The sequence below is a fragment of the Scyliorhinus torazame genome, chromosome 4, assembly GCF_047496885.1.
Source record: "Scyliorhinus torazame isolate Kashiwa2021f chromosome 4, sScyTor2.1, whole genome shotgun sequence".
NCBI lineage: Eukaryota > Metazoa > Chordata > Chondrichthyes > Carcharhiniformes > Scyliorhinidae > Scyliorhinus > Scyliorhinus torazame.
Window position 1 is genome coordinate 366,653,709 of NC_092710.1, and position 27,209 is coordinate 366,680,917.

At 49.5% G+C, this 27,209-nt stretch overlaps 1 protein-coding gene across 1 annotated transcript; it reads left to right on the forward strand.

Moving 5' to 3' along the window:
* The first annotated feature begins 12,183 nt into the window (after positions 1-12,183).
* LOC140411229 (uncharacterized) lies at positions 12,184-26,238 on the forward strand. Its single transcript, XM_072500337.1, has 2 exons — positions 12,184-13,349; positions 25,088-26,238. The coding sequence occupies exon 1, from the start codon at positions 12,407-12,409 to the stop codon at positions 13,178-13,180; it is 774 nt and encodes a 257-aa protein (XP_072356438.1). The 5' UTR covers positions 12,184-12,406; the 3' UTR covers positions 13,181-13,349; positions 25,088-26,238.
* Positions 26,239-27,209: the final 971 nt, after the last annotated feature.

Here is a 27,209-nt window from a genome sequence, read left to right on the forward strand (position 1 = left end):
GGCAGAGTGAGGCAGTGTGAGGCAGTGTGAGGCAGAGTGAGGCTGTGTGAGGCAGAGTGAGGCAGTGTGAGGCTGTGTGAGGCTGTGTGAGGCAGTGTGAGGCAGAGTGAGGCTGTGTGAGGCAGTGTGAGGCAGTGTGAGGCAGAGTGAGGCAGTGTGAGGCTGAGTGAGGCAGTGTGAGGCAGTGTGAGGCTGTGTGTGGCAGAGTGAGGCAGTGTGAGGCACAGTGTGAGGCTGTGTGAGGCAGAGTGGGGCAGTGTGAGGCAGTGTGAGGCAGAGTGAGGCAGTGTGAGGCAGAGTGAGGCAGAGTGAGGCTGTGTGAGGCAGAGTGAGGCAGTGTGAGGCAGAGTGAGGCAGTGTGAGGCAGAGTGAGGCTGTGTGAGGCAGAGTGAGGCAGAGTGAGGCTGTGTGAGGCAGTGTGAGGCAGTGTGAGGCAGAGTGAGGCAGTGTGAGGCAGAGTGAGGCAGTGTGAGGCAGTGTGAGGCAGGGTGAGGCAGAGTGAGGCAGTGTGAAGCTGTGTGAGGCAGAGTGAGGCAGCGTGAGGCAGAGTGAGGCAGTGTGAGGCTGAGTGAGGCAGTGTGAGGCAGTGTGAGGCAGAGTGAGGCTGTGTGAGGCAGAGTGAGGCAGTGTGAGGCAGTGTGAGGCAGTGTGAGGCAGAGTGAGGCAGTGTGAGGCAGTGTGAGGCAGTGTGAGGCAGAGTGAGGCAGTGTGAAGCTGTGTGAGGCAGAGTGAGGCAGCGTGAGGCAGAGTGAGGCAGAGTGAGGCTGTGTGAGGCAGAGTGAGGCAGTGTGAGGCAGTGTGAGGCAGTGTGAGGCTGTGTGAGGCAGAGTGAGGCAGTGTGAGGCAGTGTGAGGCTGAGGCAGCGTGAGGCTGTGTGAGGCTGTGAGTGAGGCAGAGTGAGGCACAGTGAGGCTGTGTGAGGCAGAGTGAGGCACAGTGAGGCTGTGTGAGGCAGAGTGAGGCACAGTGAGGCTGTGTGAGGCAGAGTGAGGCACAGTGAGGCTGTGTGAGGCAGAGTGAGGCACAGTGAGGCTGTGTGAGGCAGAGTGAGGCACAGTGAGGCTGTGTGAGGCAGAGGTGGGTTCGCATCCTGACAGGTTTTGACATGAACATGTCTTCTAAGGTTGTAGCCATCGTTATCTAAGGGCTCAAAAAACAAAGAAATGTACAGCACAGGAACAGGCCCTTCGGCCCTCCAAGCCCGTCCGACCATGCTGCCCCTCTGAATAAAAATCTTGCACACTTCCGGGGTCCGTATCCCGATATTCCCATCCTATTCATATATTTGTCAAGATGCCCCTTTATGTCACTATCGTCCCTGCTTCCACCACCTCCTCCGGTAGCGAGTTCCAGGCACCCACTACCCTCTGCGTAAAAAACTTGCCTCGTACATCTCCTCTAAACCTTGTCCCTCTCACCTTAAACCTATGCCCCATAGTAATTGACCCCTCTACCCCGGGGAAAAGCCTCTGACTATCCACTCTGGTCTATGCCCCTGATAATTTTGTAGACCTCTTATCAGGTCACCTCTCAACCTCCGTCGTTCCAGTGGGAACAAACCAAGTTTATTCAACCTCATAGCTAATGCCCTCCATACCAGGCAACATCCTGGTAAATCGCTTCTGCACCCTCTCTAAAGCCTCCACATCCTTCTGGTAGTGTGGCGACCAGAATTGAACACTATACTCCAAGTGTGGCCTAACTAAGGTTCTATACAGCTGCAACATGACTTGCCAATTCTTATACTCAATGCCCCGGCCAATGAAGGCAAGCATGCCGTATGCCTTCTTGACTACCTTCTCCACCTGTGTTGCCCCTTTCAATGACCTGTGGACCTGTACTCCTAGATCTCGTTAACTTTCAATACTCTTGAGGGTTCTACCATTCACTGTATATTCCCTACCTGCATTAGACCTTCCAAAATGCATTACCTCACATTTGTTCGGATTAAACTCCATCTGCCATCTCTCCGCCCAAGTCTCCAAACGATCTAAATCCTGCTGTATCCTCTGACAGTCCTCATCACTATCCGCAATTCCACCAACCTTTGTGTCGTCTGCAAACTTACTAATCAGACCAGTTACATTTTCCTCCAAACCATTTATATATACTACAAAGAGCAAAGGTCCCAGCACTGATCCCTGTGGAACACCACTGGTCACAGCCCTCCAATCAGAAAAGCATCCTTCCATTGCTACTCTCTGCCTTCTATGACCTAGCCAGTTCTGTTTCCATCTTGCCAGCTCACCTCTGATCCCGTGTGACTTCACCTTTTGTACTAGTCTACCATGAGGGACCTTGTCAAAGGCCTTACTGAAGTCCATATAGACAACATCCACTGCCCTACCTGCATTAATCATCTTTGTGACCTCCTCGAAAAACTCTATCAAGTTAGTGAGACACGACCTCCCCTTCACAAACCGTGCTGCCTCTTGCTAATACGTCCACTTGCTTCCAAATGGGAGTAGATCCTGTCGCGAAGAATTCACTCCAGTAATTTCCCTACCACTGTCATAAGGCTCACCGGCCTGTAGTTCCCTGTGTTATCCTTGCTACACTTCTTAAACAAAGGAACAACATTATCTATTCTCCAGTCCTCCAGGACATCACCTGAAGACAGTGAGGATCCAAAGATTTCTGTCAAGGCCTCAGCAATTTCCTCTCCAGCCTCCTTCAGTATTCTGGGGTAGATCCCATCAGGCCCTGGGGGCTTATCCACCTTAATATTTTTCAAGACGCCCAACACCTCGTCTTTTTGGATCTCAATGTGACCCAGGCTATCGACACACCCTTCTCCAGACTCAACATCCACCAATTCCTTCTCTTTGGTGAATACTGATGCAAAGTATTCATTTAGTACCTCGTCCATTTCATCTGGCTCCACACATAGATTCCCTTGCCTATCCTTCAGTGGGCCAACCCTTTCCCTGGCTACCCTCTTGCCTTTTATGTCCGTGTAAAAAGCCTTGGGATTTTCCTTAGCACTATTTGCCAATGACCTTTTGTGACCCCTTCTAGCCCTCCTGACTCCTTGCCTAAGTTCCTTCCTACTTTCCTTATATTCCACACAGGCTTCATCTGTTAACAGGCTTCTAACCCTGACAAATGCCTCCTTTTTCTTTTTGACGAGGCCTACAATATCTCTCGTTATCCAAGGTTCCCGAAAATTGGCGTATTTATCCTTCTTCCAAATAGGAACATGCCGGTCCTGAATTGCTTTCAACTGACATTTGAAAGCCTCCCACATGCCAGATGTTGGTTTACCCTCAAACATTCGCCCCCAATCTATGTTCTTCAGTTCCCGCCTAATATTGTTATAATTAGCCTTTCCCCAATTTAGCACATTCACTCTTATCCTTGTCCACCAGCACGTTAAAACTTACTGAATTGTGGTCACTGTTCCCGAAATGCTCCCCGACTGAAACTTCTACAACCTGGCCGGGCTCATTCCCCAATATCTGGTCCAGTGCAGCCCCTTCCCTAGTTGGACTACCTACATATTGTTTTAAGAAGCCCTCCTGGATGCTCCTTACAAACTCTGCCCCGCCCAAGCCCCTGGCACTAAGTGAGTCCCAGTCAATATTGGGGAAGTTAAAGTCTCCCATCACAATAACCCTGTTGCTTTTACTCCTTTCCAAAATCTGTCTACCTATCGAACAGTACAGCACAGAACAGGCCCTTCGGCCCTCGATATTGTGCCGAGCATTGTCCGAAACCAAGATAAAGCTATCCCACTCCCTGTCATTCTGGTGTGCTCCATGTGCCTATCCAATAACCGTTTGAAAGTTCCTAAAGTGTCCGACTCCACGATCACAGCAGGCAGTCCATTCCACACCCTAACCACTCTCTGAGTAAAGAACCTACCTCGGACATCCCTCCTATATCTCCCACCCTGAACCTTATAGTTATGTCCCCTTGTAACAGCTACATCCACCCAAGGAAATAGTCTCTGAACGTCCACTCTATCTATATCCCTCATCATCTTGTAAACCTCTATTAAGTCGCCTCTCATCCTCCTCCGCTCCAAAGAGAAAAGCCCTAGCTCCCTCAACCTTTCCTCATAAGACCTATCCTGCAAACCAGGCAGCATCCTGGTAAATCTCCTTTGCACCCTTTCCAATGCTTCCACATCCTTCCTATAATGAGGTGACCAGAACTGCACACAATACTCCAAATGTGGTCTCACCAGGGTCATGTATAGTTGCAGCATAACCGCGCGGCTCTTAAACTCAAGCCCCCTGTTAATAAACGTTAACACACTATAATGGGCGGCATGATAGCACAGTGGTTAGCATTGTCACTTCACAGCTCCAGGGTCCCAGGTTCAATTCCCGGCTTGGGTCACTGTCTGTGTGGAGTCTGCACGTTCTCCCCGTGTCTGCGTGGGTTTCCTCCGGGTGCTCCGGTTTCCTCCCACAGTCCAAAGACGTGCAGGTTAGGTGGATTGGCCATGATAAATTGCCCTTCGTGTCCAAAGGGGTGGGGTGGCGTTGCTGGGTTACGGGTATGGGGTGGTGTTGTGGGGCTTAAATGGGGCGCTCTTTCCAAGGGCCGGTGCAGGCTCGATGGGCCGAATGGCCTCCTTCTGCACTGTAAATTCTATGTTCTAAGCCTTCTTCACAGCTCTATCCACTTGAGTAGCAACCTTCAGAGATCTGTGGACATGAAACCCAAGATCTCTCTGTTCCTCCACATTCCTCAGAACCCTGCCGTTGACCCTGTAATCCGCATTCCAATTTTTCCGACCAAAATGAATCCCCTCGCACTTATCAGGGTTAAACTCCATCTGCCACTTTTCAGCCCAGCTCTGCATCCTATCAATGTCTCTTTGCAGCCTACAACAGCCCTCCACCTCATCCACTACTCCACCAATCTTGGTGTCATCAGCAAATTTACTGACCCACCCTTCAGCCCCCTCCTCCAAGTCATTGATAAAAATCACAAATAGCAGAGGACCCAGCACTGATCCCTGTGGTACACCGCTGGTAACTGGTCTCCAGGATGAAAATTTTCCATCCACCACCACCCTCTGTCTTCTATGTGATAGCCAGTTACTTATCCAATTGGCCAAATTTCCCTCTACCCCACACCTCCTTACTTTCTTCATGAGCTGACCATGGGGAACCTTATCAAACGCCTTACTAAAATCCATGTATACGACATCAACTGCTCTACCTTCATCGACACACTTAGTTACCTCCTCAAAGAATTCAATCAAATTTGTGAGGCAAGACTTACCCTTCATGAATCCGTGTTGACTATCCCGGATTAAGCTGCATCTTTCCAAATGGTCATAAATCCTATCCTTCAGGAACTTTTCCATTATCTTTCCAACCACCGAAGTAAGACTAACCGGCCTATAATTACCAGGGTCATTCCTATTCCCTTTCTTGAACAGAGGAACAACATTCGTCACTCTCCAGTTCTCTGGCACTATCCCCGTGGACAGCGAGGACCCAAAGATCAAATCCAAAGGCTCTGCAATCTCATCCCTTGCCTCCCAAAGAATCCTTTGGTATATCCCATCTGGCCCAGGGGACTTGTCGAGCCTCATGTTTTTCAAAATTGCTAATACATCCTTCCTCAGAACATCTACCTCCTCCAGCCTACCCGCCTGAATCACGCTCTCATCCTCAAAAACATGGCCCCTCTCCTTTGTGAACACTGAAGAAAAGTATTCATTCAAAGCCTCTCCTATTTCTTCTGACTCCATGCACAAGTTCCCACTACTGTCCTCGACCGGCCCTAACCTCACCCTGGCCATTCTTTTATTTCTCACATAAGAGTAAAAAGCCTTGGGGTTTTCCTTGATCCGACCCGCCAAGGACTTCTCATGCCCACTCCTAGTTCTCCTAAGCCCTTTTTTCAGCTCATTCCTTGCTACCTTGTAACACTCAAGCGACCGAACTGAACCTTGTTTTCTCATCCTTACATACTCTTCCTTTTTCCTCTTGACAAGACATTCAACCTCTTTTGTGAACCATGGTTCCCTCACACGGCCATTTCCTCCCTGCCTGACAGGGACATACCTATCAAGGGCACGCAATATTTGTTCCTTGAACAAGCTCCACTTTTCATTTGTGCCTTTCCCTGACAGTTTCTGTTCCCATCTTATGCTCCCTAATTCTTGCCTAATTGCATCATAATTACCCCTCCCCCAATTATAAACCTTGCCCTGCCGTATGGCCCTATCCCTCTCCATTGCAACAGTGAGAGACACCGAATTGTGGTCACTATCTCCAAAGTGCTCTCCCACAAACAAATCTAACACTTGGCCCGGTTCATTACCCAGTACCAAATCCAATGTAGCCCCATCTCTTGTCTGCCTATCCACATATTGTGTCAGGAAATATTCCTGCGCACACTGTACAAAAACTGCCCCATCTGAACTGTTCGACCTATAGAGGTTCCAATCAATATTTGGAAAGTTAAAGTCACCCATGGCAACTACCCTGAGACCTCCACACCTATCCATAATCCTCACAGTAATACACAGTAAAACAGACACAGTAAAACGCACACAGTAAAACACACACACATCTCTATTACTATTTGGGGGCCTATAGAAAACTCCTAACAATGTGACCGCTCCTTTCCTATTTCTAACTTCGGCCCATATTACCTCAGAAGGCCGATCCCCTTCAAACTGCCTTTCTGCAGCCGTTAAACTATCCTTGATTAACAATGCTACTCCTCCACCTCTTTTACCACCTTCCCTACTCTTACTGAAACATCTATACCTCGGAACTTCCAACCACCATTCCTGTCCCTGTTCTAACCCTGTCTTCGTAATGGCCACAACATCGTAGTCCCAGGTACCAATCCACGCTCCAAGTTCACCTACCTTATTCCGGGTGCTCCTTGCATTGAAGGAGACACACTTCAACCCACCTTCCTGTCTGCTGGTACACTCCTGCGACCTTGATACCCTCCTCAGTACCTCACTACTCTCAACACTGGCTTCTGGGACACAGCTCGCTTTCCTAGCCCCTATCTGCTCCTCTATCTCCCGCTGGCTGTTGGGAGGCCTGTAATAAACCCCCAACATTGTGACTGCACCCTTCTTATTCCTGATCTCTACCCATATAGCCTCACTGCCCTCTGAGGTGTCCTCCCGCAGTACAGCTGTGATATTCTCCCGAACCAGTAGCGCAACTCCGCCTCCCCTTTTACATCCCCCTCTATCCCGCCTGAAACATCTAAATCCTGGAACGTTTAGCTGCCAATCCTGCCCTTCCCTCAACCAGGTCTCTGTAATGGCAACAACATCATAGTTCCAAGTACTAATCCAAGCTCTAAGTTCATCTGCCTTACCCGTAATGCTCCTTGCATTAAAACATATGCACTTCAGGCCACCAGACCCGCTGTGTTCAGCAACTTCTCCCTGTCTGCTCTGCCTCAGAGTCAGCCGTGGTGACACTGCTCTGGCTGCTGCTGGTTTCCCCTGATAGGCTATCCCCCCCCCCGACAGTATCCAAGGGGAACAGTACGGGAATCGAACCGTGCTGCTGGCCTACCTTGGTCTGCTTTCAAAGCCAGCGATTTAGCCCTGTGCTAAACAGCCCCTGCGTCAATTCATTTGCAAAGTAATTTTTTAAAATTTTACTGTGTGTGTGTATTTTACTGTGTGTATTTTACTGTGTGTATTACTGTGTGTGTATTACTGTGTGTTTTACTGTGTGTGTTTTACTGTGTGTGTGTTTTACTGTGTGTGTGTTTTGCTGTGTGTGCGTTTTACTGTGTGTATTACTGTGAGTGTGTGTGTGTTTTACTGTGTGTCTGTTTTACTGTGTGTCTGTTTTACTGTGTGTCTGTTTTACTGTGTGTCTGTTTTACTGTGTGTATTACTGTGTGCGTGTGTTTTACTGTGTGTGTGTGTGTTTTACTGTGTGTATTACTGTGTGCGTGTGCGTTTTACTGTGTGTCTGTTTTACTGTGTGTATGTTTTACTGTGTGTGTATGTGTGTTTTACTGTGTGTATTACTGTGTGTGTGTGTTTTACTGTGTGTCTGTTTTACTGTGTGTCTGTTTTACTGTGTGTGTGTTTTACTGTGTGTGTGTTTTACTGTGTGTGTGTTTTGCTGTGTGTGCGTTTTACTGTGTGTATTACTGTGTGCGTGTGCGTTTTACTGTGTGTGTTTTGCTGTGTGTATTACTGTGTGTGTGTTTTGCTGTGTGTATTACTGTGTGTGTATGTGTGTTTTACTGTGCGTTTTACTGTGTGTCTGTTTTACTGTGTGTGTGTTTTACTGTGTCTGTTTTACTGTGTGTATTACTGTGTGCATGTGCGTTTTACTGTCTGTTTTACTGTGTGTATTACTGTGTGCGTGTGCGTTTTACTGTGTGTCTGTTTTACTGTGTATTACTGTGTGTGTGTGTGTGTGTTTTACTGTGTGTGTGTGTTTTACTGTGTGTATTACTGTGTGCGTGTGCGTTTTACTGTGTCTGTTTTACTGTGTGTATTACTGTGTGTGGGTTTTACTGTGTGTGTGCTTTGCTGTGTGTGTGTTTTGCTGTGTGTGTGTATGTGTGTGTTACTGTGTGTGTTTTACTGTGTGTGTGTTTTACTGTGTGTGTGTTTTGCTGTGTGTGTGTTTTACTGTGTGTATTACTGTGTGCGTGTGCATTTTACTGTGTGTTTTACTGTGTGTATTACTGTGTGTGTGTGTGTTTTACTGTGTGTGTGTTTTGCTGTGTGTATTACTGTGTGTGTGTGTGTGTGTGTTTTACTGTGCGTTTTACTGTGTGTCTGTTATACTGTGTGTCTGTTTTACTGTGTGTTTTACTGTGTGTGTGTGTGTGTGTTTTACTGTGTGTGTGTTTTACTGTGTGTGTGTTTTACTGTGTGTGTGTTTTACCGTGTGTGTGTTTTACTGTGTGTCTGTTTTACTGTGTGTATTACTGTGAGTGTGTGTGTGTTTTACTGTGTGCGCGTTTTACTGTGTGTGTGTTTTACTGTGTGTATTACTGTGTGTGTATGTGTGTTTTACTGTGCGTTTTACTGTGTGTCTGTTATACTGTGTGTACTACTGTGTGTGTGTGTGTGTTTTACTGTGTGTGTGTTTTACTGTGTGTGTGTTTTACCGTGTGTGTGTTTTACTGTGTGTCTGTTTTACTGTGTGTATTACTGTGAGTGTGTGTGTGTTTTACTGTGTGCGCGTTTTACTGTGTGTGTGTTTTACTGTGTGTATTACTGTGTGTGTATGTGTGTTTTACTGTGCGTTTTACTGTGTGTCTGTTATACTGTGTGTACTACTGTGTGTGTGTGTTTTACTGTGTGTGTGTGTGTGTTTTACTGTGTGTATTACTGTGTGTGTATGTTTTACTGTGTGTGTGTGTTTTACTGTGTATTACTGTGAGTGTGTGTGTGTTTTACTGTGTGTGTGCTTTACTGTGTGTATTACTGTGTGTGTATGTGTGTTTTACTGTGTGTGCATTACTGTGTGTGTGTGTGTTTTACTGTGTGTGTGTGCTTTACTGTGTGTATTACTGTGAGTGTGTGTGTGTTTTACTGTGTGTGTGCTTTACTGTGTGTATTACTGTGAGTGTGTGTGTGTTTTGCTGTGTGTGTGCTTTACTGTGTGTATTACTGTGTGTGTATGTGTGTTTTACTGTGTGTGTATTACTGTGTGTGTGTGTTTTACTGTGTGTGTGTGTGCTTTACTGTGTTTATTACTGTGAGTGTGTGTGTGTTTTGCTGTGTGTGTGCTTTACTGTGTGTATTACTGTGTGTGTATGTGTGTTTTACTGTGTGTGTATTACTGTGTGTGTGTGTTTTACTGTGTGTGTGTGTGCTTTACTGTGTTTATTACTGTGAGTGTGTGTGTGTTTTACTGTGTGTGTGCTTTACTGTGTGTATTACTGTGTGTGTATGTGTGTTTTACTGTGTGTGTATTACTGTGTGTGTGTGTTTTACTGTGTGTGTGTGCTTTACTGTGTTTATTACTGTGAGTGTGTGTGTGTTTTACTGTGTGTGTGCTTTACTGTGTGTATTACTGTGTGTGTATGTGTGTTTTACTGTGTGTGTATTACTGTGTGTGTGTGTTTTACTGTGTGTGTGTGCTTTACTGTGTGTATTACTGTGAGTGTGTGTGTGTTTTCCTGTGTGTGTGCTTTACTGTGTGTATTACTGTGTGTGTATGTGTGTTTTACTGTGTGTGTATTACTGTGTGTGTGTGTTTTACTGTGTGTGTGTGCTTTACTGTGTGTATTACTGTGAGTGTGTGTGTGTTTTCCTGTGTGTGTGCTTTACTGTGTGTATTACTGTGTGTGTATGTGTGTTTTACTGTGTGTGTGTGTGTTTTATTGTATGTGTGTTTTATTGTGTGTGTATTTCATTGTGTGTGTTTTACTGTGTGTACTACTGTGTGTGTTTTATTGTGTGCGTGTGTTTTATTGTGCGTGCATTTCCTCAGCCAGATGTCAGAAGTGACAGCTGACTTGATTTGAGAACTATTTCCATCTAAATTTGTCTCCTCCCAACTCCCTTCTGAAAAGTTGGGGCTGTTATTGTGGACAGTTGAAATGCAGTCGCCGTAGCTGCATTATCTGTCTCTCTGTATCTCTGTCTCTCTGTGAGTGTCTCTCTCTATCTCTATCTGTCTCTCTCTCTCTCTCTGTCTCCCTCTCTCCCTGTCTCTCTGTTTCCCTCTCTCTGTCTCTCTCTCTCTCTGCCACTTTGTCTCTCTGTGTCTCTCTCTCATTCTCTCTATCTGTCTCTGTCTGTCTCTCTGACTCCCTCTATCTCTGTCTCTCTTTCTCTCTGTCTCTCTCTCTCTATCACCCTCTCTCCGTCAATCTCTCTGTCTTTCTCTCTGACTCTCTCCGCCTCTCTCTCTGTTTCTCCCTTTGTCTTTCTCTCTGTCTATCTCTGTGTCTCTGTCTGTCTCTCCCTCACTTCCTTTCTCTCTCTCTGCCTCTGTCTCTCTCACTCTGTCTCTCTCTGTCGCTCTCTCTCTCTGTCTCTCTCTGTCTCTTTCTGTCTCTGTCTCTCTGACTCTGTCTCTCTCTTTTTCTCTCTGACTCTCTCTCTCTCTGACCCTGTCTCTCACAGACTCTTTTTCTCTCACTCTCTCCCTGACTCTCTCTGTCTCTCGCTCTCTGACTCTCACTCTGTCTCTCTCTCTGACTATCTCTCTCTGACTCTCTCTCTCTCTCTGACTCTCTCTCTCTCGCTCTCAGACTCTCTGTCTCTCTCTCTCTCTGTCTCTTTCTCTCATTCACTCTCTCTGTCTCTCTCTCTCTTTGACTCTCTCTCTCTGTCTCTCTCTCTCTCTCTGTCTCTCTCTGACTGTCTCTCTCTCTCTGACTCTCTCGCTCTCTGACTCTCTGTCTCTCACTCTGTCTCTCTCTGACTCTTTCTCTGTCTCTCTCTCTGTCTCTTTCTCTGACTCTTTCTCTGTCTCTCTCTCTGTCTCTTTCTCTCACTCACTCTGTCTGTCTGTCTCTCTGTCTGTCTCTCTCTCACTGTCTCTCTCTCTCCCTGTCTCTCTCTCTCCCTGTCTCTCTCTCTCTCTCTCTCTGTCTGTCGCTCTCTCTGTCTCTTTCTCTCACTCTCTCTCTTTTTCATTGACCAGCCTGACTTCACTCAATGCTCTGTGCCCTGGCTCACACAGACACAGTTGGGATCAGGGAGGATGCCAGTTGTGTTTTTCCTCCGCTCGTTCCTGGTCAGTTTGCTGCGGAGTAAACTTGCTCAGTCTGCCTTACAGAGAGCCAGGAAGCAGCTGGCAGCAGCCAGCTCTCAGCTCCTCGCCCTGCTCCACCGGGCCTGGCAATCTCTCCGTTCCAGGGAATCCAGGACGGCCATTCTCTCCTGCCTGCTCTGTATCCTCAACCTGCACAAGAGGGACACCGATCGCTGAGGGTATCCCACCCTCACCCCCCCCTCACCCCCCCTCACCCCCTCACCCCCACCCTCACCCCTCCCCTCACCCCCCCTCACCCCCACCCTCACCCTCACCTCACCCTCACCCCCCCTCACCCCCCCTCACTCCCACCCTCACCCTCACCTTCACTCCCACCCTCACCCCCACCCCTCACCCCCACCCTCACCCTCCCCTCACCCCCACCCTCACTCCCGCCCTCACTCTCCCCTCACCCCCACCGTCACTCCCACCCTCACCCTCCCCTCACCCTCACTCCCCCCTCACCTCCCCCCCTCATCCCCACCCTCACCCTCCCCTCACCCCCACCCCCCACCCTCACCCTCACCCACATCCTCACCCTTCCCTCACCCTCACTCATCAGCTCCACCGGGCAGGTGGATACACACGGGAAATCTGTGAGAGGACAGGAGGAGGGAGGAGCAAGTTCAGATACCAACAGCAACAAGACCAACAGCAACAAGACCAACAGCAACAAGACCAACATCAACAAGATCAACATCAACAAGATCAACAGCAAAATGACCAACAACAACAAGATCAACAGCAACAAGACCAACAGCAACAAGACCAACAGCAACAAGACCAACAGCAACAAGACCAACATCAACAAGATCAACAGCAACAAGATCAACAGCAAAATGACCAACAGCAACAAGACCAACAGCAACAAGACCAACAGCAACAAGAACAACATCAACAAGATCAACAGCAACAAGACCAACAGCAACAAGACCAACAGCAACAAGATCAACAGCAACAAGACCAATAGCAACAAGACCAACAGCAACAAGATCAACAGCAACAAGATCAACATCAACAAGATCAACAGCAACAAGACCAACATCAACAAGATCAACAGCAACAAGATCAACAGCAAAATGACCAACAGCAACAAGATCAACATCAACAAGATCAACAGCAACAAGACCAACAGCAACAAGACCAACAGCAACAAGATCAACATCAACAAGATCAACAGCAACAAGACCAACATCAACAAGACCAACATCAACAAGATCAACAGCAACAAGATCAATAGCAAAAAGACCAACAGCAACAAGACCAACATCGACAAGAACAACAGCGACAAGATCAACACAAGAAGACCAACATCGACAAGAACAACAGCGACAAGATCAACACAAGAAGACCAACATCGACAAGACCAACATCGACAAGACCAACATCGACAAGACCAACATCGACAAGACCAACAGCAACAAGATCAACATCAACAAGATCAACAGCAAAATGACCAACAACAACAAGACCAACAGCAACAAGACCAATAGCAACAAGACCAATAGCAACAAGATCAACAGCAACAAGACCAATAGCAACAAGACCAATAGCAACAAGACCAACATCAACAAGAACAACAGCAACAAGATCAATGAGCTGAAAGGGAGCTCAGGGTTCATCAGATTAAACATTCACAGTCAGCGGAACTGTCACTTTAAGGTAGGTCACAGGACAATGGGCCTGCTGGGGGTTTGCACAGTTCTGCAGTGATAGTTAATTGACTGAAACACTGAGAATGCAACCGAAGACCACAGTCTGCATTTCAGTTTGCATGCAGCCTATGTTAGAGGAAAGGTCGGGTGGGTAGTGGGGGGGGGGCGATGGTACTGTACAGCGAAGGAGCTGCAAGAAAGGGAGTGGTTGAAAATTCCAAGGAGACTTCACCTCAAAGTATAAAAGGTGGGAATGAGGGACATGAGGAAAGTTTAGATGCCAGCATTGTAATAAACTGGGCCACACCAAATCCTCACGCTGGAGGTTAAATAGTAAGGTGGTTGAAGTTATAAGAAAGGAAATAGTAAATCAGAGACTGGAGAGCAGGAGAAGCTGGTGAATGAAAGGAGTGGATGAAGGGGTGGAATGTGTGCACAGCCTGTACAGAGGCAGAGTGAACCGCAGCTCGCTGAGGTGTTTCAGCAGTTTGAGTAGGAAGTTAATGTATTTTTCATGCGTACCGAATGGAATGGGAAAGATATTCGAGATTAAGAGATACAGGAGCAAGTCAATGACTGACAGTGTGGGAGAAGGATATTTGTTGTCCAGTAGGGATATTGAAGGAAGAGGTTCTTGTCCGCAGTATTTACAGAAAAATAATCCTCTGGTGAAAATAAACTTGAGGAATAGCTTGAAGACACGGGAAGCGGTTGCAGGAGCGGTAGAAACATTGTCCATTGCAGGATTCAAATAATTCTCAGGAATGAAGTAGCTGGATCCCAGTTGAAGTGTCGGTTGAACAGCCTGTGTAAAATCCAGCGACAGCAAACAGGCCATCCTGGGGGGGTTTCATGATTGTGGGATGATGAGATCAGAGGCACTTGAGATGAGAAAAGAGGAGGCGTTAAGAGCACAGGATGAGAAAGGCGACATAAGGCTATCTGATACGATCTTTAGTGAGCTGAATGAAGGTGGGAAAGTCGAAGGGAAAGGAACAGATACGTTTAGCTCAAAGAGATTTGTAGAAATCCAAATTAAAACAAATCTATCAACCGGCTTTCTCGCAATTGGTGGCTCGGGGTATTCCTGAATGTTATTTTGTAAAGGCTCACATATCAATGAGACAATGACATCCCGCGCATATTAGTGCAGGTGACAAATGGGCAGAAATCCATCAAATTGTATTACGTCCTGAGGATAGGAAAGAAATTCTAAGGATAGCTCATGAAATCCCATTGAGGGGGGGGGGGGGGGGCATCAGGAGTAGAGAAGCTGCAAGTGAACATACAGATATACAGAAACACTTTTACTGGCTGGGACTACATTTAGATGGCGTTAAATTCTGTCGAACATGTCACACTGGGGCTGGTTTAGCACAGTGGGCTAAACAGCTGGCTTGTAGTGCAGAACAAGGCCAGCAGCGCGGGTTCAATTCCCGCACCGGCCTCCCCGAACAGGCGCCGGAATGTGGCGACTAGGGGCTTTCCACAGTAACTTCATTTGAAGCCGACTTGTGACAATAAGCGATTATTATTATTGTTACACTTCTAATCAAGTATTCGGGAAACGACAAGCTGAAATAAAGCCGGCAGCTTGATCCTTATTCCAGCTTTCGAAGGACCTTTTACAAGAGGTCCAGCCGACTGCATTGGGCCACTTTCAGAATGCAAAGTGGCGATCAATGCTTGTTAACTATTATGGTCATATCCATTCAATGTCCTGAAGTCACACTGTTAATAAACATTACAGCCCAGAGTGGGCGGGAAATTAACCAAACTCTTTACTAATATATGGCTCACCCAAAGAGATACAATCAGATCAAGGGTCGAACTTCATACCAGGATTATTTAAAGAGATCACGTCTAGCCTGGAGATAAAGTAGTGTACGTCACCAGTGGCCACCCAATCACAGGGAGCATGACAGAGGTGGCAGCAACTTCTGAAAACAATGCTTTTTTAAAAAAATGTATTTTATTACAAACATGTATCAAAGCAGGTTACAGCAAATAACCACCCCGGGAAACATACTCCCCAACAGTCAACTCTACAGCCTGTACAGGTTCACCCCCATTTTCACCCCCCCCCCCGGGACAAACAGCTCCTCAAACACAGTCACAAACATACGGTAGCACAGTGGCTAGCACTGTGGCTTCACAGCGCCAGGGTCCCAGGTTCGATTCCCTGCTGGGTCACTGACTGTGCGGAGTCTGCACGTTCTCCCCGTGTGTGCGTGGGTTTCCTCCGGGTGCTCCGGTTTCCTCCCACAAGTCCAAAGATGTGCAGGTTAGGTGGATTGGCCATGGTAAATTGCCCATAGTGTCCAAAACGGTTAAGTGGGGCTATGGGGATAGGGTGGAGGTGTGGGCCTGGGCAGGGTGCTCATTCCAAGAGCCGGTGCAGACTCGATGGGCTGAATGGCCTCCTTCTGCACTGTAAATTCTATGATTCTATGATCCCCCACCTTTTATCAAACCCCCCTGCAGAGCCCCTTAACTCAGACTTTATCTTCTCTCACTGCAGGAAGTTGTACAGGTCACCCAACCAAGCTGCTACCCCCGGTGGCGATGCCGACCGCCACTCCAGCAAAATTCGCCGCCGTGCAACCAGAGAGGCGAAGGCCACAACATCGGCCTTCCTCCTCTCCATGAGCTCCGGCTTCTCTGAAACCCCAATTATTGCCACCAAAGGGCACTCCCTCCTCCACTATCCTGGCTAAGACCGCGAACACACCCGCTCAGAATCTTCCCAATTTTTCACAACCCCAAAACATGTGCGCATGATTCGCTGGCCCCCGCCCAGACCTCTCACACTCATCTGCTACCCCCTGAAAGAACCCACTCATTCTCACCCGAGTCATATGCACCCTGTGCACCGCCTTAAACTGTATCAGGCTCATCCTTGCACAAGAGGAGGTCCCGTTTACCCCACGCAGTGCCTCCCTCCATACTCCCCAATTGATCTCCATTCCCAACTCCGCTTCCCATTTCTCCTTGATCTTCACCACCCGCTCACCTCCCTGCTCCCCCAGCCACTTATATATATCCCCAATTCTTCCCTCCCCTCCCACATCCGGAAGCAGCAGTCGCTCCAGCAGGGTGTATCCCGGCAATCTAGGGAATCCCTTCCAGACCATTCACGCAAAGTCTCTAACCTGTAGATACCTGAACTCTCTTCCCCTCGGCAGCTCTACCCTCTCCCTTAGCTCCTCCAGACTGGCGAACCCTTCCTCCAAATACAAATCCCTCACCTTGACCAGCCCCACTTCCCTCCACCTCCTGTATACACTATCCATCCCCCCGGCTCAAACCCATGATTCTCGCACAGCGCCGTTAGCACCGACATCCCTTCCACCCTAAAATGCCTCCTCAGCTGATTCCATATCTTCACCGTGGACTGCACCACTGGGCTCCCTGAATACCCACTTGGAGCCATTGGCAATGCTGCCGTCACCATAGCCCTCAAACTAGACCCCTTACAAGATTCCTCCTCCATCCTAACCCACTCTACCCCTTCTCCTTCCCACCACCGCCGCACCTTGTCCACATTCGCCGCCCAATAATAATGAAGTTTGGCAACGCCAACCCCCCCTGCTGCCTCTGCCTCTGTAGCAGGGTCCTCCCCACCCTCGGCACCCTCCCCGCCCATACAAAGTCAGAGATGATTGTGTCCACTTTCCGAAAAAAGGCCTTTGGTATGAAGATCGGGAGAGCCTGAAAGATAAACAAGAACCTCGGCAGAATATTCATTTTCACCACTTGGACCCTCCCCGCCAACATTAACTGCAGTGTATCCCACCTCTTAAGATCCTCCCTGACCTCTTCCACCAGCTTCGTTAAGTTCCACTTATGGAGCCCCGTCCATTCCCTCGCTACCTGAATCCCCAAGTACCTAAACCTATCCCTCGCTACCGGAAATGGCATCCCCCCTAAATTAGCCCGCTGTGCCAGCTCATTCACCGGGAACACCTCGCTTTTCCCTACATTCAGCTTGTATCCCGAGATCGCTCCAAATCTCCCCAACAGGCCCATTAGCCTTCCCATACTCTCCAACAGATCCGAAACATACAAGAGATTAGCAAGAGATCATCGGCATAGAGCGACACCCGATGCTCCCTCTGTCCCCTCATGATCCCCTGCCACTCTGCCGACCCCCTGAGAGCCATCGCCAATGGCTCTATGGCCAGCGCAAACAGCAGCAGCGACAGCGGGCACCCCTGCCTCGCACCCCTGTGTAAGTCAAAGCTTTGTGAACTCATATCATTCGTCCTCGCCCTTGCCCTTGGTGCCACATACAGCAACAGCACCCATGCCACAAATCTCGGCCCAAACCCGAACCTTCCCAAAACCTCGAACAAGTACCGCCACTCCACCCGATCAAATGCTTTCTCCGCATTGGACACCACCACCTCCGGTACCAGAGCTCTCGACGGATTCATCACCACATTCAACAGCCGTCTTATATTACTCGCGAGCTGCCTGCCCTTCATGGAGACTGATCTTCTGCTACCACCCCGGGGACACAGCCCTCCATCCTCCCCGCCAATACTTTCACATCCGTGTTCAATAGTGATCTGGGTCTATACGACCCACATTCCACCGGATCCTTCCCTTTTTGGGGATTAGTGTGATTACCGCCTGCTTCATCGTCTCCGGCAACTCCCCCTTCTCCAGCGCTTCATTAAACGCCCCCAACAGATGTGGTGCCAGGTCCGCCGCAAATTCCTTATAAAATTCTGCCGGGTACCCATCCGGCCCAGGGGCCTTCCCCGACTTCATACCCCTGATACTATCCAGCACCTCCCTCAGCCCCAGGGGCTCCTCCAACGCCTGCCTCCTTGCTTCCTCCACCTGGGGAAATTCCAGCACATCCAGAAACGGTCCCATGTCCCCCTCCTCTCGCCCTGGATCCGCCTCATAAAGTCCCTGGTAATCCTCTCTAAATGCCTCATTTATCTTCCCTGGCTCTGACACCACATCCCCAGCCCCAGTCCGGATCTTTAATATTTCCCTGGACGCAGCCTGCCTCCGCAGCTGGTGCGCCAGCACGCGGCTCGCCTTCTCCCCGTACTCGTATTGCACCCCTCTTGCCCTACGCAGTTGCCCTACCGCCCTCCCCATTGTCAGCCTGTCAAATTACCCCTCCAACTTCTTCCTCCTCACCAATCCCTCCACGGTGGGCACCCTCGACTATTCCCGGTCCACCTCCACTCACTAGACGGTTGCTCCCTCCTTTCCCTATCCGCACGATGCTTAAATAAAATAATTTCCCCCCCGGACCACTGCCTTCAGTGCTTCCCAAAAAATGGCCGCCGTCCCCTCCCTATTCTGAGTCAACTCCACATACTCCTGAATCGCCGCCCGCACCGTGTCACAAAAACCTCCAACAACCCCGAGTCAAACCACTCCGGCCTCGTACCAATTTAAACCGAATCTCCAGCCAGTGGGGTGCATGGTCCGAGATAACTACCCCCGCATACTCTGCCCCCTCCACCCCAACCAAAATCTCCCGACTCACTGCAAAGTAATCAATCCTCGAATACACCTTATAGACGTGTGAAAAGAAGGAATACTCCCTTCCCCCTGGGTTCTGAAAGCGCCATGGATTCACCATACCCATCCTCTCCATTAACCCCCCAGCCCCCTTGCCATTCGCACCCTGCCCATCGACCTGGGGCTCGATCTATCCACCCTCGGCACTTGGACACAGTTAAAATCTCCCCCCAAGATCAACTGGTACGTGGCCAAATCCGGGATTGCTGCCAACAACCCCCTCATAAAACCCACATCATCCCAATTTGGGGCATGCACATTTACCAACACCACCGGTGCCCCTTCCAATACCCCACTCACAATCACATATCTCCCACCTGGATCCGTCACCTCCTTCGCACTCACAAATCCCATTTTTTTGCTCATTAAAATCGCCACATCCCTCGATTTCAAATCAAACCTCGAGTGAAAAACCTGCCCGACCCACCCCTTCCTTAACCTAACCTGGTCCTTCACACGGAGGTGGGTCTCCGGCAAAAAGACCACCCCCGCTTTCAAGCTCCTGAGGTGCGCGAACACCCGCGAACTTTTAACCGGCCCATTCAGTCCCCGGACGTTCCACGTTACCAACCTCACTGGAGGCATGCGCCTCCAATCCCCCCTACCGCCTGTCATCTTCCCCACTTAACTCCCGCCCCGAAATTCCACCCTGTCCCTCGCCCATCCCAGATGGCCCCTTTCTCCGCCCCTGACCATGTCATCTCTCACCCCCTGCCACAGCCTCCCCTCCCCTTTCCCCAACCCCCCCCCCCACTCCCCTCCTCCTCCCCTCCCCCGACCACGGCCATCCCTCTCGGCCTACTCCCCCACCACCTCACTTCTGTTCACCAGCATCACCCCTGCCCAAAGGCACATCCTAATGACCTCCCCCTCCCTCTCGCCCCCCCCCCCCCCCCCCCACTCCTCAACTCAAAGTAGAAGGCCTCCTGCTGGCCTTACCCTCCCCCACCCGAACAAGGACTTCTCCGGAACCCCAGGCAGCCGTCTCCAAAAGCAAACAAACAAATGGTAAATACAAACAACAACATAAAACAGGAGGGGGGGGGGGGGGGGGGGGGATGGGAGATGGGAACAGCCCTTCAACCCCCTTCAACCCCCCCCACCCAAAAAAAAGAAAGTCCCCCAGTCCCTACGCCCACTTCAAACATGCTCCCGACCATTACATAGTGCCAGCCCCCGGTTCCCAAGCATTGTCTGCTCAGTTCTCCCCCAGTTTATGCTCCTTGATGAAGCATGCGCAGCACGGTAGCACAGTGGTTAGCACTGTGGCTTCACAGCGCCAGGGTCCCGGGTTCGATTCCCGGCGTGGGTCGCTGTCTGTGCGGAGTCTGCACGTTCTCCCCGTGTCTGCGTGGGTTTCCTCCGGGTGCTCCGGTTTCCTCCCACAGTCCAAAGATGTGCAGGTTGGGTGGATTGGCCATGATAAATTGCCCTTAGTGTCCAAAAGAGGTTTGGTGGGGTTACTGGGTTACGGGGATAGGGTGGCGGTGTTGACCTTGGGTGGGGTGTTCTTTCCAAGAGCCGGTGCAGACTCGACGGGCCAAATGGCCTCCTTCTGCACTGCACTGTTAATTCTATGATTCTATGAAGTCTTTGGCAGCTTCTGGGGTCTCGAAATAATACTCCCGGCCTCCGAACGTCACCCAGAATGTCGCCGGGTGGAGCCCCCCAAACCGGATTTGCCCCGGTACAGCACCGCCTCGGCCTTGTTGAAACCTGCCCGTCGTTTTGCCAGCTCGGCTCGGATGTCCTGATAAATCCAGACCTTATTCCCCTCCCAGTCGCAGCTACGCTTCTCCACAAAGTTGTGGAGTCTCGCGATCACCGCACGCGGCGGCTCCCCTGCTCTAAGCTTCTGCCTCAGGGGCCTATGCGCTCGGTCCACTTCAGGTGCCTTAACCAGCACCCCTTCTGCTGCCAGCCCCGCCAGCATCTTCGAGACGTACCTCGGGGCACCCACACCTTCCATTCCTTCAGGTAGGCCCACTATTCGCAGGTTCTGCCTTCTCGAGGTATTAGAACATGGAACAATCCAGCACAGTTCAGGCCCTTCGGCCCACAATGTTGTGCCGACCATTTATCTTAATCCAAGATCAACCTAACCTTCTCCTTTCAATTTACTGCTGTCCATGTGCCTGTCCAAGAGCCGCTTAAATGTCCCGAATGACTCAGACTCCTCCACCTCTGCTGGCAGTGCATTCCACACACCCACCACTCTCTGTGTAAAGAACCTACCTCTGACATCGCCCCTCTACCTTCCTCCAATCACCTTATAATTATGTCCCCTCGTGACAGCCATTTCCACCCTGGGAAAAAGTCTCTGGCTATCCACTCTATCCATGCCTCTCATCACCTTGTACACCTCTATCAAGTCACCTCTCTGCCTTCTTCGCTCCAGTGAGAAAAGCCCGAGCTCCCTCAACCTTTCTTCATAAGACATGCCCTCCAGTCCAGGCAGCATCCTGGTAAATCTCCTCTGCACCCTCTCCAAAGCATCCACATCCTTCCTATAATGGGGCGACCAGAACTGGACACAATATTCCAAGTGTGGTCTAACCAGGGTTTTATATAGCTGCAGTAAAACCTCGCAGCTCTTAAACTCCATCCCCCTGTGAATGAAAGCTAACACACCATACGCCTTCTTAACAACCCTATCAACCTGGGTGGCAACTTTGAGGAATTTATGTACGTGGACCCCAAGATCCCTCTGTCCTTCCACACTTCCGAGAATCCTGCCTTTAACCCTGTATTCAGCATTCACATTCGACCTTCCAAAATGAATCACCACATTTATCTAGGTTGAACTCCATCTGCCACTTCTCAGCCCAGCTCTGCATCCTGTCAATGCCCTATTGTAACCTGCAAGATGCCTCGACACTATCTCCAACTCCACCAACCTTCGTGTCATCGGCAAACTTACTAACCCACCCTTCCACTTGCTCAGCCAAGTCATTTATAAAAAACACAAAGAGCAGAGGTCCCAGAACAGATCTCTGCGGGACACCACTGGTCACCGACCTCCAAAGCGATTTTAGTTTATTATTTGCCATTAAGGATGCATCAAATGGTTCAACCAGGTTTAGTCCTTTTGAATTGACTTACCTGTGTCGGACCAACCGTTACAATCTAGATTTAGAGGCTGTGTCAAATTGAAAGAAAAGTAAGTGATCTGGTACGCACACCAGGCAGATGTCAATCTCACAGAGTATATCACATGAACATACCTGTGAGATATTGGGGTGGTGGCGATGAGGACAGGCCTGAGGTTCTGGTATAAATGAAGCAGGGAGAGGGGGAAGGGGTTACATTCCGAGAGTGACTTTCCTCCAATTCCTTCGGGAAATGAGGAAGTTCTGGCAAATTTGAACAACTGGTTAAGGTGAAAGGAATGATGAAGCTTCCGGGAGAGGTCGGGGCCTTCTCCGGCTACAACCTCAAGCTGGGCAACAGTGAGGTTTCCCCGGTGATCCCGAGCGGGGGGAGGGGCAGAGCTGGAGACGAATTCCGCTACCTGGGGATCCAGATAGCCCACGACTGGACGCGGAGCCACAAGTGGAATTTGGCCAGTCTGGCGGAGGAAATGAAAGAGGACCTACAGAGATGGGATACACTCCCGCTCTCCCTGGCAGGAATGGTGCTGGCGATCCAGATGAACGTACTGCCGGGGTTCCTCTTCCTGTTTAGATCCATCCCCATCTTCACCCCCAAGGCCTTTCTCCAAAAGGTAGACAAAATGATTGTGGCATTTGTGTTGTGGAGGGGGGGAGGCCTGACCCTCCCGAACTTGCTACACTACCACTGGGCAGCCACAGCCGAGAGAGTGAGGGGAGGGGTAAAGGAACTAAACATGGAATAGGGGAGGATGGAGGAGTCTTCCTCCGAGCCCTCGCTGTGACATCGCTCCCATCCCCGCCGACATAACACTCAACCAGCTCATTGGTAGCAACAGTACGAACCTGGAACCAGAGGAGGCAGCAATTCAGTTTGACCGAGGTGTCCACCATGGTCCCCATCTGCAGCACCCACAGGCCTTCACCAGCCATGCTGGACACCACCTTTGAGAGGTGGAGACAGGACAAAGATCTGTGGAGGGGCAGGTAGTATTGAGGAAACAGGCGGGCTGCAGAAGGACTTGGACAGGCTAGGAGAGCGGGCAATGAAGTGGCAGATGGAATACAATGTGGAAAAGTGTGAGGTTACGCACTTTGGAAGGAGGAATTTAGGAATAGACTATTTTCTAAATGGGGAAATGCTTCGGAAATCAGAAGCACAAAGGGACTTGGGAGTCCTTGTTCACGATTCTCTTCAGGTTAACGTGCAGGTTCAGTCGGCAGTTAAGAAGGCAAATGCAATGTTAGCATTCATGTCAAGAGGGCTAGAATACAAGACCAGGGATGTACTTCTGAGGCTGTATAAGGCTCTGGTCAAACCCCATTTGGAGTATTGTGAGCAGTTTTGGGCCCCGTATCTAAGGAAGGATGTGCTGGTCTTGGAAAGGGTCCAGAGGAGGTTCACAAGAATGATCCCTGGAATGAAGAGCTTGTCGTATGAGGAACGGTTGAGGACTCTGGGTCTGTCCTCAATGGAGTTTAGAAGGATGAGAGGAGATCTTAATGAAACTTACAAGATACTGCGAGGCCTGGATAGAGTGGACGTGGAGAGGATGTTTCCACTTGTAGGAAAAACTAGAAGCAGAGGACACAATCTCAGACTAAAGGGACAATCCTTTAAAACAGAGATGAGGAGGAATTTCTTCAGCCAGAGGGTGGTGAATCTGTGGAACTCTTTGCCGCAGAAGGCTGTGGAGGCCAAATCACTGAGTGTCTTTAAGACAGAGATAGATTGGTTCTTGATTAATAAGGAGATCAGGGGTTATGGGGAGAAGGCAGGAGAATGAGGATGAGAAAATATCAGCCATGATAGAATGGCGGAGCAGACTCGATGGGCCGAGTGGCCTAATTCTGCTCCTGTGTCTTATGGTCTTATGGGGGGGACACTAGCGGACAGGGACTTCTACACGGGGGGACAGACTTGCGACCTTAGAAGAGCTGTCGGAGAGACTGGAACTATCGAACGACAGGAACTCCAACATTTACAAGTCAAAAACATCCTCCACAAGGAGACGACGGGGCCACCCTAGGGCCCCGAGAGACACAATGTTGGAGGAGCTACTGGATGCGGACAGTCTGGAAAAGGGGAACTGCGGGGACATATACGGACGACTTGTAGGAAGGACAAGCTCCCCCCACTGGATGGAACAAGGGAGAAATGGGAGGAAGAGTTCGGGATGGAAGTAGGGTGGGGACTCTGGAGCGAAGCACTGAACTGGGCCAACTCCACCTCCTCCTGCGCAAGGCTCAGCCTCCTGCAGCTGAAAGTGGTGCACAGGGCGCACCTGATGGAGCCTGAGCTGGCTCTCCCCGGAGGCAGATCACAAATGTGAGCGGTGCCAGCGAGGCCCGGCCAGCCTCGCCCACATGTCCTGGGCCTGTCCCAGGCTAGTCGGGTTCTGGGCAGCCTTCTTCGAGGCGATGTCCGAGGTGGTGGGGGTGAGGGTGGAGCCGTGCCCGAGAGCGGCCGTCTTCGGGGTATCGGGCCAGCTGGAACTTCCTCTGAGGAAGAGGTGCCGTCTCCCTTGCATTTGCTTCCCTCATCGCCCGCCGGAGAGTCCTGCTCGATCGGCCGCACCGCCCACAGCTGCAGACTGGCTGGCAGACCGATCGGCATTTCTCCACCTGGAGAAGATCAAGTTCGCCGTCCGAGGGTGGGAAGATGGATTCGGCAAAGTCATCGGCCTGTTCCAAGACCTGTTTGTAGCCAACAAACGGGGGGGGGGTGGGGGGGGGGGGGGTGCAGGGGGATGCACGGGAACCACTAGGGCCACAGAAAGCAGACAGGAACGAGGGGGGGGGGGCAACAGGGGGAAAGACCCAAGGAAATGCCAAGGGGGAGTCCAGGGAGAGATCGACACGCGGCCCAGAGGGCTCCTCGAAAAGCTCTAAGAACAAAACACACCCAGAACAAACCATCTTTGGTGATAGGAAGGGCCTCGGATAGGACCCGGAGACTGGGGGGGGAGGGGTTGGAGGGGGGCTGATAAGGAACAATGTGTAAATTGTAAATAATAACCGTTTCATCCATTTCTTGTACAGCGTAAAAATGCAAACTTTAATTTAAAATATTTATTTTAAAAAGTTACCTTTCAGATATGAGCCGAGATGAATTGAGAGAATTACTGCAGTCTTATGTATTTGTGGGAAAGAATTTGTTCGAACAGCGGCAGCGATGCATGATGTAGATGTGGGAAAACAAAACATCATCCAAATCACTTAAATCCAGCAAAGTTATCAAAATTACAGAAGGAAATTGAATACATGCTCCAAAATGACATCTTTGAATTGACTTCTAGTGATTGGAGTTCACCAGTTGTAACGGTGCCAAAGCCCCCAGTGGAACACAAAGACTTTGCGTGGACCACAGGACAGTGAATGTCGTCACCGGGGATTCATTTCCTTCACCTCGGGTGGAGGATTGCTTTGAAAGAGTTGGACGGTGTAAATTCGTCACACAAATACACTTGCTAAAGGGAAGTGGACAAGTCCCTGTCGCTGCGAGGGTAAAGATAATGTCAGCATTTGTGACACCAAATGGACTTTATCAATTTAAAGTTATGACGTGAAGAATGCACCTGCAACGCTTCAGAGGCTAACGACTGAATTTGTTCAGGGACCACCAGGACTCTTGAAGATGCACAAGAAATTTAACTGGACATAGGACTGTCAAACTGCATTCTAACGTTGAAAAACTGTGTTGACAACAGCCCCCGTGTTAACCGCACCAAATTATGACAAACAGTTCAAACCGGCTGGTGGATGCTGGTGACTTCAGTGTGGGCGCCGCATTGTTACAGGAATAGGAACCTGGAATCGAGAAGCCTGTGTGGGTATTTGTGAAGGAAATTAAATCCTCACCAACAAAAGTCTGCTGCAATTGAAAGATAGATTTTTGGTATCGGCATGACAACATTTTGAGATTTACATTGCCATTAATTCAGCAAAAACAATCAGACATACACACCATAATCCCCAAAACTTTCTGCCGCGTTTTCAAAATCGGGAAACGAGGTTGTTCAGGAGGAGTTTGTTGCTGTATCCGTTTAATTTGAAAATCGTTTATGTGGCCAGCAGTTGAAAGGTCATTGTTGATGCCTTTTTGCGAGTGTAAAAGAGACTGCTGGGGACCTTGTGTGTTAACACTTTGTGGTACATTTTATGTTAATGCATGGTTTTAAATCATTGTAATTTTAAGATGAAATGATTGCAAAATTAAATTGTCTTTCAAATTAAGACTTTTCATTTTAAAAGAAGAGTTAAGAATTGGGGGAAAATTATGGGCAGCTCGGTAGCAGAATGGTTAGCACAGTGGCTTCACAGCTCCAGGGTCCCAGGTTCGATTCCCGGCTTGGCCCACTGTCTGTGCAGAGTCTGCACGTTCTCCCCGTGTCTGCGTGGGTTTCCTCCCACAGTCCAAAAATGTGCGGGTTAGGTGGATTGGCCGTGACAAATTGCCCTTAGTGGCCACAAAATGTTAAGTGGGGGTTACTGGGTTACGGGGATAGGGTAGATACGTGGGCTTCAGTGGGGTGCTCTTTCCAAGAGCCGGTGCAGACTTGATGGGCCGAATGGCTTCCTTCTGCACTGTAAAGTCTATGATTCTATGAAGATAAAAAATTAAATTGGGTTTAAAGAAAATAAGATGGGGAGTTGATAAGGGCAACTGTCTGAAGAGATTTTGAGATGCCAATTACCATATCTGAGTGTTTACCTATGTGACTAGAGGAAAATAATGGAATAATGGAGGTAATGTCATCAGTGGAGAGATATGGAAATTGATAGTTAAATGCTGGAAACCTACTCCACAAGGTGGATAACATCAAAAGGAGAGAATGATATGTAAATGTTTCCACAGTCCCAGAGGGCCATAGGCTGCTCGCCCCGATGAGCGAGAGCTGACTGGTGCTGATTTAACCGTGGGGTCCCCCACTTCAGGCGAGGGACAAGGTTGAGAAGACCTTGAATAACCTCAGCCGGTACGGGAAGTGAACCCGGGGTGTTGGCATCGCTCCACATCACGGAGCAACCATCCAGCCAACTGACCCCTACAAATAACTTAAATCACGCTCCCTCCCTCCTGACAGCGAGTCCCACTTGGCGCAGAGTCAGCATCGTTCACAGCACTCCCACCTTCTCTGCCTTGTGCAAGCTAACACTCTGAGCAGTTCAGTACCTCCTGCTGAGCTTTGTCCCAAATGATCAGC

What these genes read in the sequence shown, in the direction of transcription:
- LOC140411229 (XM_072500337.1), top strand. Translation starts at nt 12,407, where the DNA reads ATGACCAACAACAACAAGATCAACAGCAACAAGACCAACAGCAACAAG.